The sequence below is a fragment of the Lipotes vexillifer genome, unplaced genomic scaffold, assembly GCF_000442215.2.
Source record: "Lipotes vexillifer unplaced genomic scaffold, Lipotes_vexillifer_v1.1 scaffold456, whole genome shotgun sequence".
NCBI classification, from domain to species: Eukaryota; Metazoa; Chordata; class Mammalia; order Artiodactyla; family Lipotidae; genus Lipotes; species Lipotes vexillifer.
Window position 1 is genome coordinate 805,568 of NW_006789438.1, and position 13,444 is coordinate 819,011.

General features: G+C 38.4%; 1 protein-coding gene across 1 annotated transcript in view; it reads left to right on the forward strand.

Annotated features, from left to right (window-relative positions):
- Nucleotides 1–410: 410 nt before the first annotated feature.
- The window catches only part of SLC5A12 (solute carrier family 5 member 12), a 46,896-nt gene continuing 33,862 nt past the window's right edge, over nucleotides 411–13,444 (forward strand). The window contains exons 1-4 of the mRNA XM_007462605.1: nucleotides 411–749; nucleotides 7,521–7,586; nucleotides 9,025–9,076; nucleotides 11,757–11,824. Coding sequence (XP_007462667.1) covers nucleotides 411–749; nucleotides 7,521–7,586; nucleotides 9,025–9,076; nucleotides 11,757–11,824 — 525 coding nt within the window. The remainder of the gene's footprint in view (nucleotides 750–7,520; nucleotides 7,587–9,024; nucleotides 9,077–11,756; nucleotides 11,825–13,444) is intronic.

Here is a 13,444-nt window from a genome sequence, read left to right on the forward strand (position 1 = left end):
TTCCCAGTAATGTTTAACCTTAAGTTTAAAAAAATCTAGGAGATTAAAGAGCATGTTATCTGGCAAGTTCATTCCACCCCCAGTGGTTATTAATTTTGGAACACATCTGAATTCCTTCTCTGTGACATATGCTTTAGCAGAGGAAAAGACAGCTCCAGGCCAGGGTCAGATTTAAAGTTCTCATCTGTTGGTACCACTACCAGATCCCTCTTTGTCGTCAACTTTTGAGATCTTCCCTGAGTACAACTTGGTTTCCGAAGTGCTACACAAGTGCCTCTGGTCTTCATTCTCTTCACACAACCACAGTCTCCTCTCCTGGAAAAGCGTCTACTCTACTGAGCTTTGCTTTTGGAAAGAACTTCTCCCTGAGACCAGGTTGAGAGCGACTCTCTGGTGCCATACTTCCCAGCATGGAGGTGAAGAACTTTGAAGTTTGGGATTATGTCGTCTTTGCAGCCCTCTTTGTCATTTCCTCTGGAATTGGGGTGTTCTTTGCCATTAGGGAGAGAAAAAAGGCAACTTCAAGGGAGTTTCTGGTTGGGGGACGGCAAATGACCTTTGGCCCCGTGGCATTGTCTCTGACAGCCAGCTTCATGTCCGCTGTCACTGTCCTGGGGACCCCGGCTGAGGTCTACCGCTTTGGGGCATCCTTCATCATCTTCTTCATTGCGTACGCATTTGTGATCATCTTCACATCAGAGCTCTTTCTCCCTGTGTTCTACAGATCTGGCATCACCAGCACATATGAGGTAAGACAACTATTTCCTTCATCTTCACTTTGGGAGGTAATTGCTGTTTCCTCTCCACTTGAACATGTTTTGTTATTCTTGCTTTTTTCTCTAGTGATACACATTGTCTTGGTGATAGCACGTGATAGTTGAAAAACACTCCCTTATTTTCAGGGCAATTATACATCATGGGAAAAAATATTGCAGTGTTATTGGGGAAAGCTTAAGCTTTGGATACAGATACACTTGTATCCAAAGACACCTACAGACACCTACACCTTCCATCTGTAGAACAGAAGTAACGAAGTCAAGCCCACGAGGCTACTTCAGTGATTAAATGAGAACCCGTCGGTAAACATCTAATATACTGTCTAACTTGTAGGAGATTCTCAATGAAGGAAAGCTGATGTTATTACTTGTATTATTATTAACATCAGTATTCTGAAAAGCACGAAGAACATTGTGTATTGGCACTTTTTAGCTAAGAAAATGGAGATACAGATAGATGACTTAGTCAAGATTGTACAGTGGACTGTACAGTTTTAGTAAAACAGTTCAGTTACTACATTAAACCAATTGCAAATATATAACTGAGGAGATTTGAGACAGTACAGATAGAGGACATATAAGCATTTCATTGAATTTAATTTACCATTTACCTTTGCCCTTTACATATTTTTAAAATTGTAGTGCCTTAATAGGAAGAAATTCAGATTGTGTAAAGTACATATTTTGGGACTGCTTCTTTCTTTATAAGAATTAGCAGTGTGGCATAGGGGTTAAAAGTATGAACTTTAAACTCAGGCTACTTGGCTTGAATACTAACTCTGCTGCTTAACTAGCTACATGACTTTGGGAAAATGACTTACCTTCTCCGTACCTGATTTTCACACATGTAAAATAAGAATAATAAAACTACCTATCTTAAAGAATGTCTGGGAGGAGTAAATGAGTTATTATATGCAAATACTTTTAACAGAGCCTGGCAAGTTGTAAATGCCATGGAAGAGTTTAATATTATTTATCATTATTGTTCTTGTTGTTGTTACAGTCCCCAAATTTCTACCAATCTCTGTATAGAAACTTGAATTTATGTTTATTTATTCATCGTCCATATTCTGCTACCTAGCCATAGGCGTTCTTACCAGGGTCTTTTGAAGTAGTAAAAACTGAAAGGGTAGAGTCTATTTCCCGACCTCTTGAAGCTGGGATGGCCTTGTGACATGTTTTGACCAATAGCATGTGGCAGAAGTGATGTGTGAATTGGGAGCTTAAGTCTCATGAGGCTTATAGCTTCTGCCTTTGCCTTCTTGGAATGTTGTCCTGATATAGCTATGTCAGGAAGTGGGTCTAGTTGTTCTAGCTTCTGGAGGATGAGTGAACAAGTAGAGAAGAACAGAAGCACACTGGCCAGCACCCAACACCAATCACCAGACATGTGAGTGATGCCATCTTGGATTTTCTCCCCCAGCTGACCTTCCCATTGATTGCAGCCCCATGGCAGCCCTGGAGAATCAGGTAGAGGAATCACCCAGTCAATCCTAAAAATTGTGAGAAATATCAAGTCCTTGGTTTTTAAGCCACTGAGTTTTGGGATTGGCAATAGCCAACTTATTTAAATGCTTTGATATGCAGGGGGATTTCAAGACTAATCTATGTCATCTGTGCTACTTTGTCACTATCCTCTCCCGTGTCAAAGCATAAGGAGCTGTTCTCACCCTCAAGTTATAAATTAGGCTCAGCTCATTTGCAATATCATACATTTTCATTATCTCCACTTGGACAGTTTATAATTGGTCTCATCATGTTGTCTCCACTTCACTTAGAGTTATTTTCTTCTTTCTCTTATCAAACATTAATAGATCCAGCATGCTATTATTTACCCTTAACACTACCTTGTGAGCTGATGTCTACCTGCCTTCTCATTTTTCTTGGACTTCTTAAACTAAATAGTTTCTGAACTACTTACTTCTCTCTAATCCAGACTTTTTCATTATAATGCCCAGGCTACTCCTTCTTCCATAGTGTTTTCTAAGCATAGATTATACACTTTTTTTTTTCTGTAAATTTCTTTCCTTTTAGTTCTCCTTTAAATTACATTTGTGGCATTTTAGTAATTATATTTAAAGTTTGAGAAATTAGATGTGTAGGTATAAGATATCATTATTGAGTATTATTTCAGTACAGTAAATAAAGTGACAAAATATTTGTTGTAAAATGGATATTTAGGGTGTGATAGGGTCTAAACCAATGTTATGAGGCCTTTTTAGGTCATTATAAGGATTGGTTTTTACTCTCAGTGGGATGGGTCATTGCACTGTTTGGGCAGGAGAGTGCTGTAATGTGATTTGTATTTTAAGAGTATTACTCTAGCTGTATGTTGAGGCTAATTATAAGGTTTTTACTGCTGAAGCAGGGGGTCTAGTTTAGGAAGCTATTGCTGTAATCTAGGCAAGAGTGATGGTATTAGTGTGGAGACAGAGGGGATGATGCAAGTGAAATTTTGAAAGGGGGGGGAGGAGGTGCCAGGATTCTTTTATGAATTGCATGTGGGGAGTGAGACAGAAAGAGGAGTCAAGGATGGCTCCATGATGCTTGAACCAACTTGAAAAGTGGACTTATTTCCTAAGATGGAAAATGGTGTGGCTATATCAGGTTTGGGGTTTTGAAAATAGTCGAACATGATGGTAAATGTTACCTGTGCTATTTTTAAAAGCAAGCACAAAGCATGCAACTTTTCTGCTGAACTTCCGTTTTTACTTTTGACTGTAGTTAAAGCTATACACCGATCCAGGATGACCATTGGATACGTGAGTGAGTGAATACAATCTTTCAGATGGAGAATTATGCAGTTCGAATAGTCTCTTATTTCATGGATGAGAAACCAGAGGCTTAGATTACAGAGCAAGATAGTGGCAAAGCTCAAACTAGAATTCAAGGTGTCTTACTTCTGATCTAGTTCTTTTTTTTTTCATATATATTTTTCTTAATACTGTCTCTCTAGTTTGACTGAATTGACTGAATTTAGAGGAACTAAACAGATGTTAAAACCATTGACTTTTGCTGATTCCTATAGCAGTTTTCTCACTACCTTTCCATTTTTCAGGAACAATTTCCCCTTTGCTTTCCTAGACTTCATATGCCAAACAGTCCCAAAGCCAATATCACATAGTTTGGGTTTTGTTACATTTCTCCATTTCTGATACCACATTTTATATCAGTTATCTATTGCTGTGTAACATACCATCCCAAAATAAATTTCTTAAACCAACAATTTTACCTGCTCACAATTTTGTGGATCAGTAATCTGACCTGAGCTCAAGAGAGTCTAGTAAGACAGTAAGGTTCTTCTGGTCTTACTTGGGGCCATCTCTGTAACTGCCATCAGCTAGTGGGTTGGTTAGTGGCTCGTTGGTCTAGGGGAACTCAGATGGGACAGCTTGTAGCATACTACACTTGGTTTCATCCTCTAGTAGGCTATCCTGGGTTCTTCATGTGATGGGAAAAGAATCCCTGTCAACCAGAAGACACAACTCACTACACAAGCAATTTTGCAGTCTCCACTTGAATCATATTTGGCAGAAATATCACTGTCTTAAGTTGTGTTCCCCCAGAAGCAAATTCTGAGACAAGGAGTTTAATGCAAGTCGTTTTGGGGGGAAATGATTTTATTAAGCATTGGTAGGCAAGTGGCAAGTAAGACATGGAAAAAAAAGGAAGCCAATAAAAGGTATGTTTTTGAGCAGGTTGTTATTGTGAGCAACTGAGTTTCTGTCTCACTGGGGATTTCTGGGGGACAGTACAGATCACATATCAGGGTTGGCCTCCTTGAAATGAAAATAACTGGGATTTTTTGGTCCAACTTCCTTTTGTCATTGGCTGAAAGACAATGATAACACCCCCAAGCACTTCTAGTCTGCCCTGTGCAAGGGGTGAGATAAAGCCCTCAAGCAGAAAATCATGGTGCAGTTAGATGCTATCAACATGTACTGGGACAGAGAGTGCCAATAAGCTCCAGGGGTCACACCCACAAGGACTACTACAGTCACTAAGATCCCACTATATTCCTGTCCCTGCACTTGACGTTATCGTACACTATACCATTAGATCCTACAAATGCCAAATTTTAGAAAGAGGTGGCCATCGTTTAGTGCAATAAACGAATCTTTCCAAGGACATGTGATTTGAACCCATATTGTCTTCAGCTTAAAAGATTTGCACTGTTTTTTTTTTCCTATGATAGCTGAGACTTTCAGTTTCTCTCTCAGTGACTTCCTTACTTCTTTAAAAATATTTTCCTCATACCTGGTGCCCTCAGTCACACATCCACTGGATTATTACCTGACTCACAGTGTACTGAATGTGTTGTCTGAAGAAAGATGGTCTGAAAATAAGGTGGTTCTTTCCTTGGGGGAAGGGTTGAGCAGTAAATTGGGAGATGTGGATTAGTGTGAAACTGAGTGACAATTCTGTCAAGAGGAGTCTTTTCTAGGGTTTCAAAAAAGGTTCCACCTTAAGCCATCAATCAACACTTACTTATGTATCATGTCTAGGAGAAGGGCACCTCAGTAAACCCCTGGGTTAATCAAAATGATTTTTCTTAAATTAGATAAGAAAGAACTACTACCAATTAGAAATTACTACCAAGAACTACCACCAGGATATTAAGTCCTCAAGTCATTTGCTACTTTTAACATTTATTTTGTTCATTCAGTACGTGTTCATCATGCACTGGAAGACAAATACTAGTGCCTTCTAGAATACTTGTTCAGGAATACCTTTCTTGACCTCCAACAGTAAATCAGATCCATCTGTTTAGTGTGTTCACAGCTCCCTGTAGCTTTTCTTTTAGTACATACCATCACTGTAACTTTACTTTAGTATAAATTTGTTAATGGTCTCCTCTAATCTGTAAAATCCTTTGTGACATGAACTGTATAATATTTGCTATCATTGTATAGCAGAATGCCATATAGAGGGCAAGTAATAAATATTTGTTAAATGAATAAATACATGAAAGACGAAGATAAAATGAATAAAATAAGACCCTGTTTACATGTACCAGGGAAAGTAAGTGTGGTAGGCTGAAAAATGCATCCCCCTCCCTCTAAAAATCATAATAAATGTTCTAATCCCAGGAACCTGTGACTGTTACCGTATATGGTTTAGAAAAAGAGATCTTTGTAAAGTTGATTAAATTAAGTATCTTGAGATGGAGAGATTATCCTGGTTAAACCAGGTAGGCCTTAAGTACAAACACATTTATATGAGGGAGGCAGAAGGAGATTTGACAGACAGAAGAGTAGGCAGTGTGACCAAAGAGGCAGAGATTAGAGTGATAAAGCTAAAAGCTAAAGGACTGCCTGCAGCCACCAAAAACCCCAAAGAAGCAAATTCTTCCCTAAGACCTCCAGAGGGAGCAGAGCCCTGCCAACACTTTGATTTTGGCCCAGTGAAATTGATTTTGAACTCCTGGCTTCCAGAACTGTAAGAGAACACATTTCTGTTGCGTTAAGCCACCAAATTTGTGATATTTTGTTACAGTAGCCATACGAAACAAATACAGTAAGATATGCGAATCCAACACTAAAATACAAGGCAGCAGGTGATCAAGTGTTATTACATATGAAAGAAGTTTAATATAGTTGCCCTAAATGCTCAGAGGAGAAAGTATGAGTAGGAACAGGAATGGCAATTGGGCTATCCTTTTTTGTTTGTTTGTTTGTTTTCTTACATCTTTATTGGAGTATAATTGCTTTACAATGGTGTGTTAGTTTCTGCTTTATAACAAAGTGAATCAGTTATACATATACATATGTTCCCATATCTCTTCCCTCTTGAATCTCCCTCCCTCCCACCCTCCCTATCCCACCCCTCTAGGTGGTCACAAAGCACCGAGCTGATCTCCCTGTGCTATGTGGCTGCTTCCCACTAGCTATCCATTTTACATTTGGTAGTGTATAAATGTCCATGCCACTCTCTCACTTTGTCACAGCTTACCCTTCCCTCCCCATATCCTCAAGTCCATTCTCTAAGAATTGGTGAATTCGGAGAGAGGGAAGCTCTCTCACACTGAAAATCTGCCTACACAAAGGACAAATCTGCAGAGTACAAAGCATGCTTGTTGAATTATAATAATGGTTTTATGTGGAGAATAAATCATGTGAGGGTTAGTGATGTGAGTTAAGACAGGAAGGGTGTGGATCAGACAGTAGAGTCTTTAGAATGTCAAGCCTGGGATGTGCATTTTGTTTTGTCAATGATAGAGAATCACTGGAAAGTTTGAGGAAAAGCATGACATGACCAGAGCTCTGCTTTAGGAGAATCAATGCAGCAGGTGTGTGGTTGGTGGAATGAGTGGGCAAGGCTTGGAAATAGAGAGGTCAGTTAGGGGGCTACTGCACTGATCTGGAAAAGAGGAAAGGAAGGCCTGAGCTGAATATGGGGACAGTGGTGATATAAAAGGAAATAATGGCTTTAGCATATCCACTAGGAAGAGCCCTGGATAATGAGCCAGAAAATCTGGTTTTTATTGAAGCAATAACAATTTAAAAATAAAAAACATTTATCTTCTCTGACCGTCAAGGGAAGCTTGAGCAAAAATTGAGTTTTACTATATCTTTGACTTTAAATAATCCAAATTTGTTTCCTTTTCTCCCAAGTACAGATAGCTAAAATCATGTTATAAACTAAGCACTAAACTCAGAGAAATACCAAGAAAACAGAAAACCTTAGCAGCCTTTACATAAAATTTGCTGATTCTTTGCATGTCCTTCTCTCTGTTCTTTCTAGTACTTACAACTACGATTCAACAAACCAGTTCGCTATGCAGCCACAGCCATCTACATTTTGCAGACGGTAAGGGGTAAGGGTTGCTACAGAGGTGGATTGGGGAGTGACAAGTATGGGTTTGTTTATTTCAGGGGGCAATTAACACAATTAAAAGAAAGATTCAACACTAAGAAGAAACTACTTTCTTCTAAGGATAGCACTTTCAAGACAAGTGATTATATCAAGGTATTTCCACATTTCATAGACCGCATATATCTGTACAAATAATGACAAACAAATATATATATATATATATAAAATAAACCACCAAGGGAAAAAAATATTTTTCTTAAATTTATTTTGAACTCTTATTTAACCTGTTCAAGTTGCTTTTTTTTTTTTTGCGGTACGCGGGCCTCTCACTGTTGTGGCCTCTCTTGTTGCGGAGCACAGGCTCCGGACGCGCAGGCTCAGTGGCCATGGCTCACGGGCCGAGCTGCTCCGCGGCATGTGGGATCTTCCCAGACCGAGGCACGAACCGTGTCCCCTGCATCGGCGGGCAGACTCTCAACCACTGCGCCACCAGGGGAGCCCTCAAGTTGCTTTTGATATGAAATGATCTGGTAACTAATTCTGTTTTGTTTTGTTTTTTTACTAGTAAACTATGTTGAACCAGAAATACCCGTTTTGCTGAAAATCTGTTTAAGACTATACTCTCAAACCAATATTCCCACATTCCCCTTTTGGACTCCTCTCCTGGGTTCTAGGGTGCCCTCTTTCTGCCCCACACTTGCCTGTGGGACACCCTCTATGCATTTCCCGTGACTCACCAAGAACTTTCTGCTAGAAGTAACTCCCTTCTCTTTTCTTAATCAAAACTCCCACTCACTGACTGAAGGATTTAAGAAAAAGAAAAGGAGGGAAACACTGCTCCTTGACCTGTCCATAGATATTTGCCTTTTAAAACCCCCGCATGAATCTCTAAATGGTGAAATTTCATTTAAAATTAAATGGGACTGCATCCACTTCCATCGGTGTAGTGGCTGCAGTTCTGGGAGCTTGAAGATATACCCCCTATGAAGATCACCTATGTTGGTAGTTTTCCCTGCATGGTGCTCTAATCACGGATTAGTCCCATCTCCACTTTAAAATTTGTATTTCAAATTGCTAAAATGTGTTTGTGTCATGGTGATATGTGTATGATGGGGTAGTGGAAGGGTGAATCAAAAACTTAACTTGAACCCTATTTTTATATCCTTCAGAAATATACCAGATCTAGCCATAAAATCTCAAAATATGCAGCCATCTTAAAAGTCCAACACTCTTCCTCCATCGCATGCTTATTATCCCTTCTGCAAATTAGTTACAGTAGCCAAGGATTTCAAAACAAGAGTGCCTGGGAATTGAAGTGTTTGACGAAGGAGTTTAAGGAAATGTAGCTCTAAGGTCATAAGGAACTTTTTAGGCAGGCTTACTTTCTGTGTCACTTTTCTCACTGTTCACCTGATGCTTGTCTCTCCACCAGATTCTCTACACAGGAGTGGTGGTGTATGCTCCTGCTCTGGCCCTCAATCAAGGTGAGCTAGCGACACTCTCTTGCACTGTCCACCATTTTTATACATGCCTTGTCACCTTGAGAAATATACACACAACATCTTGTTGAGGAGACATTCCCGTGGTTAGGGTGCTTGAATTACTGTGGTTGTCACAACATAAAGCTCTATAAACTGAACACTGAAAACAATGCAAATAACTAGTTACTTGATTTTATCCACATGGTTCCAAACACCCAATTTGATTATTGCTTGTTTTCTAATCACTGAACTTATGGCAATTTTTTTTGAAGTATGGTTGATTTACAGTATGTTTTGTTAGATTGTACATCAGAGTTATTCAGTTGTATATATTTTTTTTGCAAATTATTTTCCATTATAAGTTATTACAAGATATTGAATATAGTTCCTTGTGCTATACAGTAAATATTTGTTGTTTATCTTTTTTTTTCTATTGGAGTATAGCTGCTTTACAATATTATGTTAGTTTCTGCTGTAAAATGAAGTGAATCAGCTATAAGTATACATATATCCCCTCCCTCTTGGACCTCCCTCCCACCCGTCCCCCCAATCCCACCTATCTAGGTCATCACAGAGCACTGAGCTGATCTCCCTGTGCTATACAGCTGGTTCCCACTAGCTGCCTATTCTACACATGGTAGTGTATATATGTCAATCCTAATCTCCCAATTCATTCCACCCTCCCCTTCCCCACCCCCCATGTTCACATATCTGTTCTCTACATCTGCGTCTCTATTCCTGCCTTGCAAATAGGTTCATCTGTACCATTTTTGTAGATTCCACATATATGTGTTAATATACAATATTTGTTTTTCTCTTTCTGACTTACTTAACTCTGTATGACAGTCTCTAGGTCCATCCACATCTCTACAAATGACCCAGTTTCATTCTTTTTTATGGCTGAGTAATATTCCATTGTGTATATGTCCCACCTCTTCTTTATCCATTTGTCTGTCGTTGGATATTCAGGTTGTTTTCATGTCCTGATTATTGTAAATAGTGCAATGAACACTGGGATACTTGTGTCTTTTTTTTAATTTAATTTATTTTTTATAAGCAGGTTCTTTCTTTTTTTTTATTTTTTTTTTTTTAAGGGGGTTTTTTTTTTTTTTTTTCTTGCGTTATGCGGGCCTCTCACTGTCGTGGCCTCTCCCATTTGCGGAGCACAGGCTCCGGACGCGCAGGCCCAGCGGCCATGGCTCACGGGCCCAGCCGCTCCGCGGCATGTGGGATCCTCCCGAAACGGGGCACGAACCCGCGTCTCCTGCATCGGCAGGCGGACTCTCAAGCACTGCGCCACCAGGGAAGCCCATACAGCAGGTTCTTATTAGTAATCTATTTTATACATATTAGTATATACATGTCAATCCCAATCTCCCAATTCATCCCACCACTGCCACCCCCACCCCCACTCTCCCCCCCTTGGTATCCATACGTTAGTTCTCTACATCTGTGTCTCTATTTCTGCCTTTCAAACCGGTTCATCTGTACTTTTCTTCTAGATTCCAAATATATGTGTTAGCATACAGTATTTGTTTTTCTCGTTCTGACTTATTGCACTCTGTATGACAGTCTCTAGGTCCATCCACGTCTCTAAAATGACCCAATTTCATTCCTTTTTATGGCTGAGTAATATTCCATTGTGTATGTGTACCACATCTTCTTTAACCATTCATCTGTCTATAGGCATTTAGGTTGCTTCCATGACCTGGCTATTGCACATAGTGCTGCAATGAACATTGGGGTGCATGTGTCTGTTTGAATTATGGTTTTCTCAGGATATATGCCCAGTAGTGGGATTGCTGGGTCATATGGTAATTCTATTTTTAGTTTTTTAAGGAACCTCCATACTGTTCTCCATAGTGGTTGTATCAATTTACATTCCCACCAACAGTGCAAGAGGGTTCCCCTTTCTCCACACCCTCTCCAGCATTTACTTTTGTAGATTTTTTCATCATGGCCATTCTGACCGGTGTGAGGTATGTATAGTAGTGTGTTTCAGTAATCCCATACTACTAACTTATCCCTACTCCTTCCCTTTCTCCTTTGGTAACAGTAAGTTTGACAATTTTGTATGGTATATACACAACCACTAAATAAGGTCATCTATAATATATGGTCCTTTCTCAGCAATCTCATGAAGTTGATACTCTGAATACATGAGTAAAATGTGCTTGTAGTAATTATTTTAAGATTTATACCTGACCCCTTTGAAAGAGTAGAATCCTAGGGGAAAAAAGGAAAGAAGAAACAAAAGTGAAAGAAATTTCATAATAATACCTGTAATATTAGAAGTCCTCAGTATTCAATTTAATTGTGCTATGTGATTATAATGAGAAATATTTATTCATGGTCAACGTTTAGGTGGTTTCAAAGTACTCAGACTAACTTTGTTAAGAAAAACAAACAAATAAACAATTGGTGCAGAGATTGGAAGCTCTAGAATCTTAAGAGGAATAATTTGGCTTTTAGCATTACATGAAAATTATGGGCTGGGTTGAGGTATAATCATGTAATAAAATAGTATTTATCAGAGGTGAGAAAATTTAATGAGACAACTCTAATTTGATTTCCATTTGCGCACAAAGAACACAGACAAAAATATTGTGACTTTTTCCTCATAAAGTTTGTTCTTTTACTTTCCTTAGAGAAACTTCTTTCAATATTTTTTCTCCTTTCATAGTGACTGGGTTTGATCTCTGGGGCTCTGTGTTTGCAACAGGAATTGTTTGCACATTCTACTGTACCCTGGTATGTATCTAGCTGTGAAAAAGTATTTAGCACTATCTCCTAATATGGGATAAGTGTTAATTTCCAACAACAGGGCATCTAAGTATAGCAGAAATTGCTATTTCACAATTAAATAGAAATATGCTGGCTTATCTATCACAGTTTCCAGAGGAAGGTGCCGTTGTTTTGTTTAAAATTCTTTTCAGTACCAACCATAAATAGAATTTGGGCTCTGGGCTCATTTGAGAAAGCCATGGCTAAGAGAAGATTTAATGACAGAAATATCTCTGTGTTTGGAGGGTAGGTGACCATATACAACTACTGAGGAAAAAAAAAAGTGTGCTCATTAACAGTGATTATAAAACATAGGTAGCATTTATACTTCACTGTCTACTGGTTGAGGAATACAAAATGCATGAATGAACGATCAAGGATGGCTGGTATTTTGTAAAATTGAGATTCCACAACTTGTTTTTGTCTCTTATAGATGGATAAGTTTAGATTACATTTAACATTTGGTCTTACACATGGTCAGTTTTAACCAAGGAACCTGGGTGGTATTGGCAATTATATTTATATAATTGTTACAATCGGTTTAGTTCAACAAACGTTCATTGAGCACCTATTATTTGCCATGCCCTGCAATAGAAAGAAATCTTTATTCTTCTGAGTCATTGGTACCATATATGGAGGCTTTAAGTAACCAGTTAAGAATATGGCAATGGTCCCCAGATAGCTGAATTCTCCTTCCCCCTTTACAGAGAAAAATAATTTATATATTATCATATAGCACCATCCATGTATTTTGGCCTTGTGTGCATATCACTTACTCTTTTAACATATATCATGATAACATACAATTTAAAAATGCTCTTATCTCTATTTTCATACTTGCAAATCCCACCATTTCTTTGCACTACAGTTTTATCTTATTTTTTTTCCATTCCATTCTCACTACCATAATTCTATTCCAGACATACTCCTCCTACCTAAATTAAAAATAGTCTCCTATTCCTTACATGTCTGGCCGTATGTGACAGATTAGTGAGTCTGAAGTAACTTCCCATAGGAGGATAAATAGATGCATTGCTTAGCAACAGTAATGGAAGCCAGAAACAATGGAATCATATCTTCAAAGCACTGAAGGAAAACAATTGTCAGTTATAATTGTGTATTTAGCAAAACTATCTTTCAGAAACTGACTGTCAAGAACTGAAACTACCTCTAACATATCTTCCCCTGAGAAAAACCTAGAGGAAATACTGTGGGAAGAAGGAAACTTATCCAGTTTTTGATGGAAGAAGTAATGATAAGAAAATAAGATAGTAAACATTTAGTAAGTCTAGTCAAACAATTGCTGTTGCTTAATGAAAACAACAATAATTTTATAGTATGGTATAATTTATATAGTATCTAATAATATAGTTTATAATATTATAAATATAATAATAATGATTACTATTATATGTAATTTTGCAATTAAGAAAAAGAATAACTTTCATTTGGACATCAATAGCATGTAAATCAGGAAGAGAGTAATTAGACTTAAAGATTTTTTAGTTTTCTTTTTTGCGGTACGCGGGCCTCTCACTGTTGTGGCCTCTCCCGTTGCGGAGCACAGGCTCTGGACGTGCAGGCTCA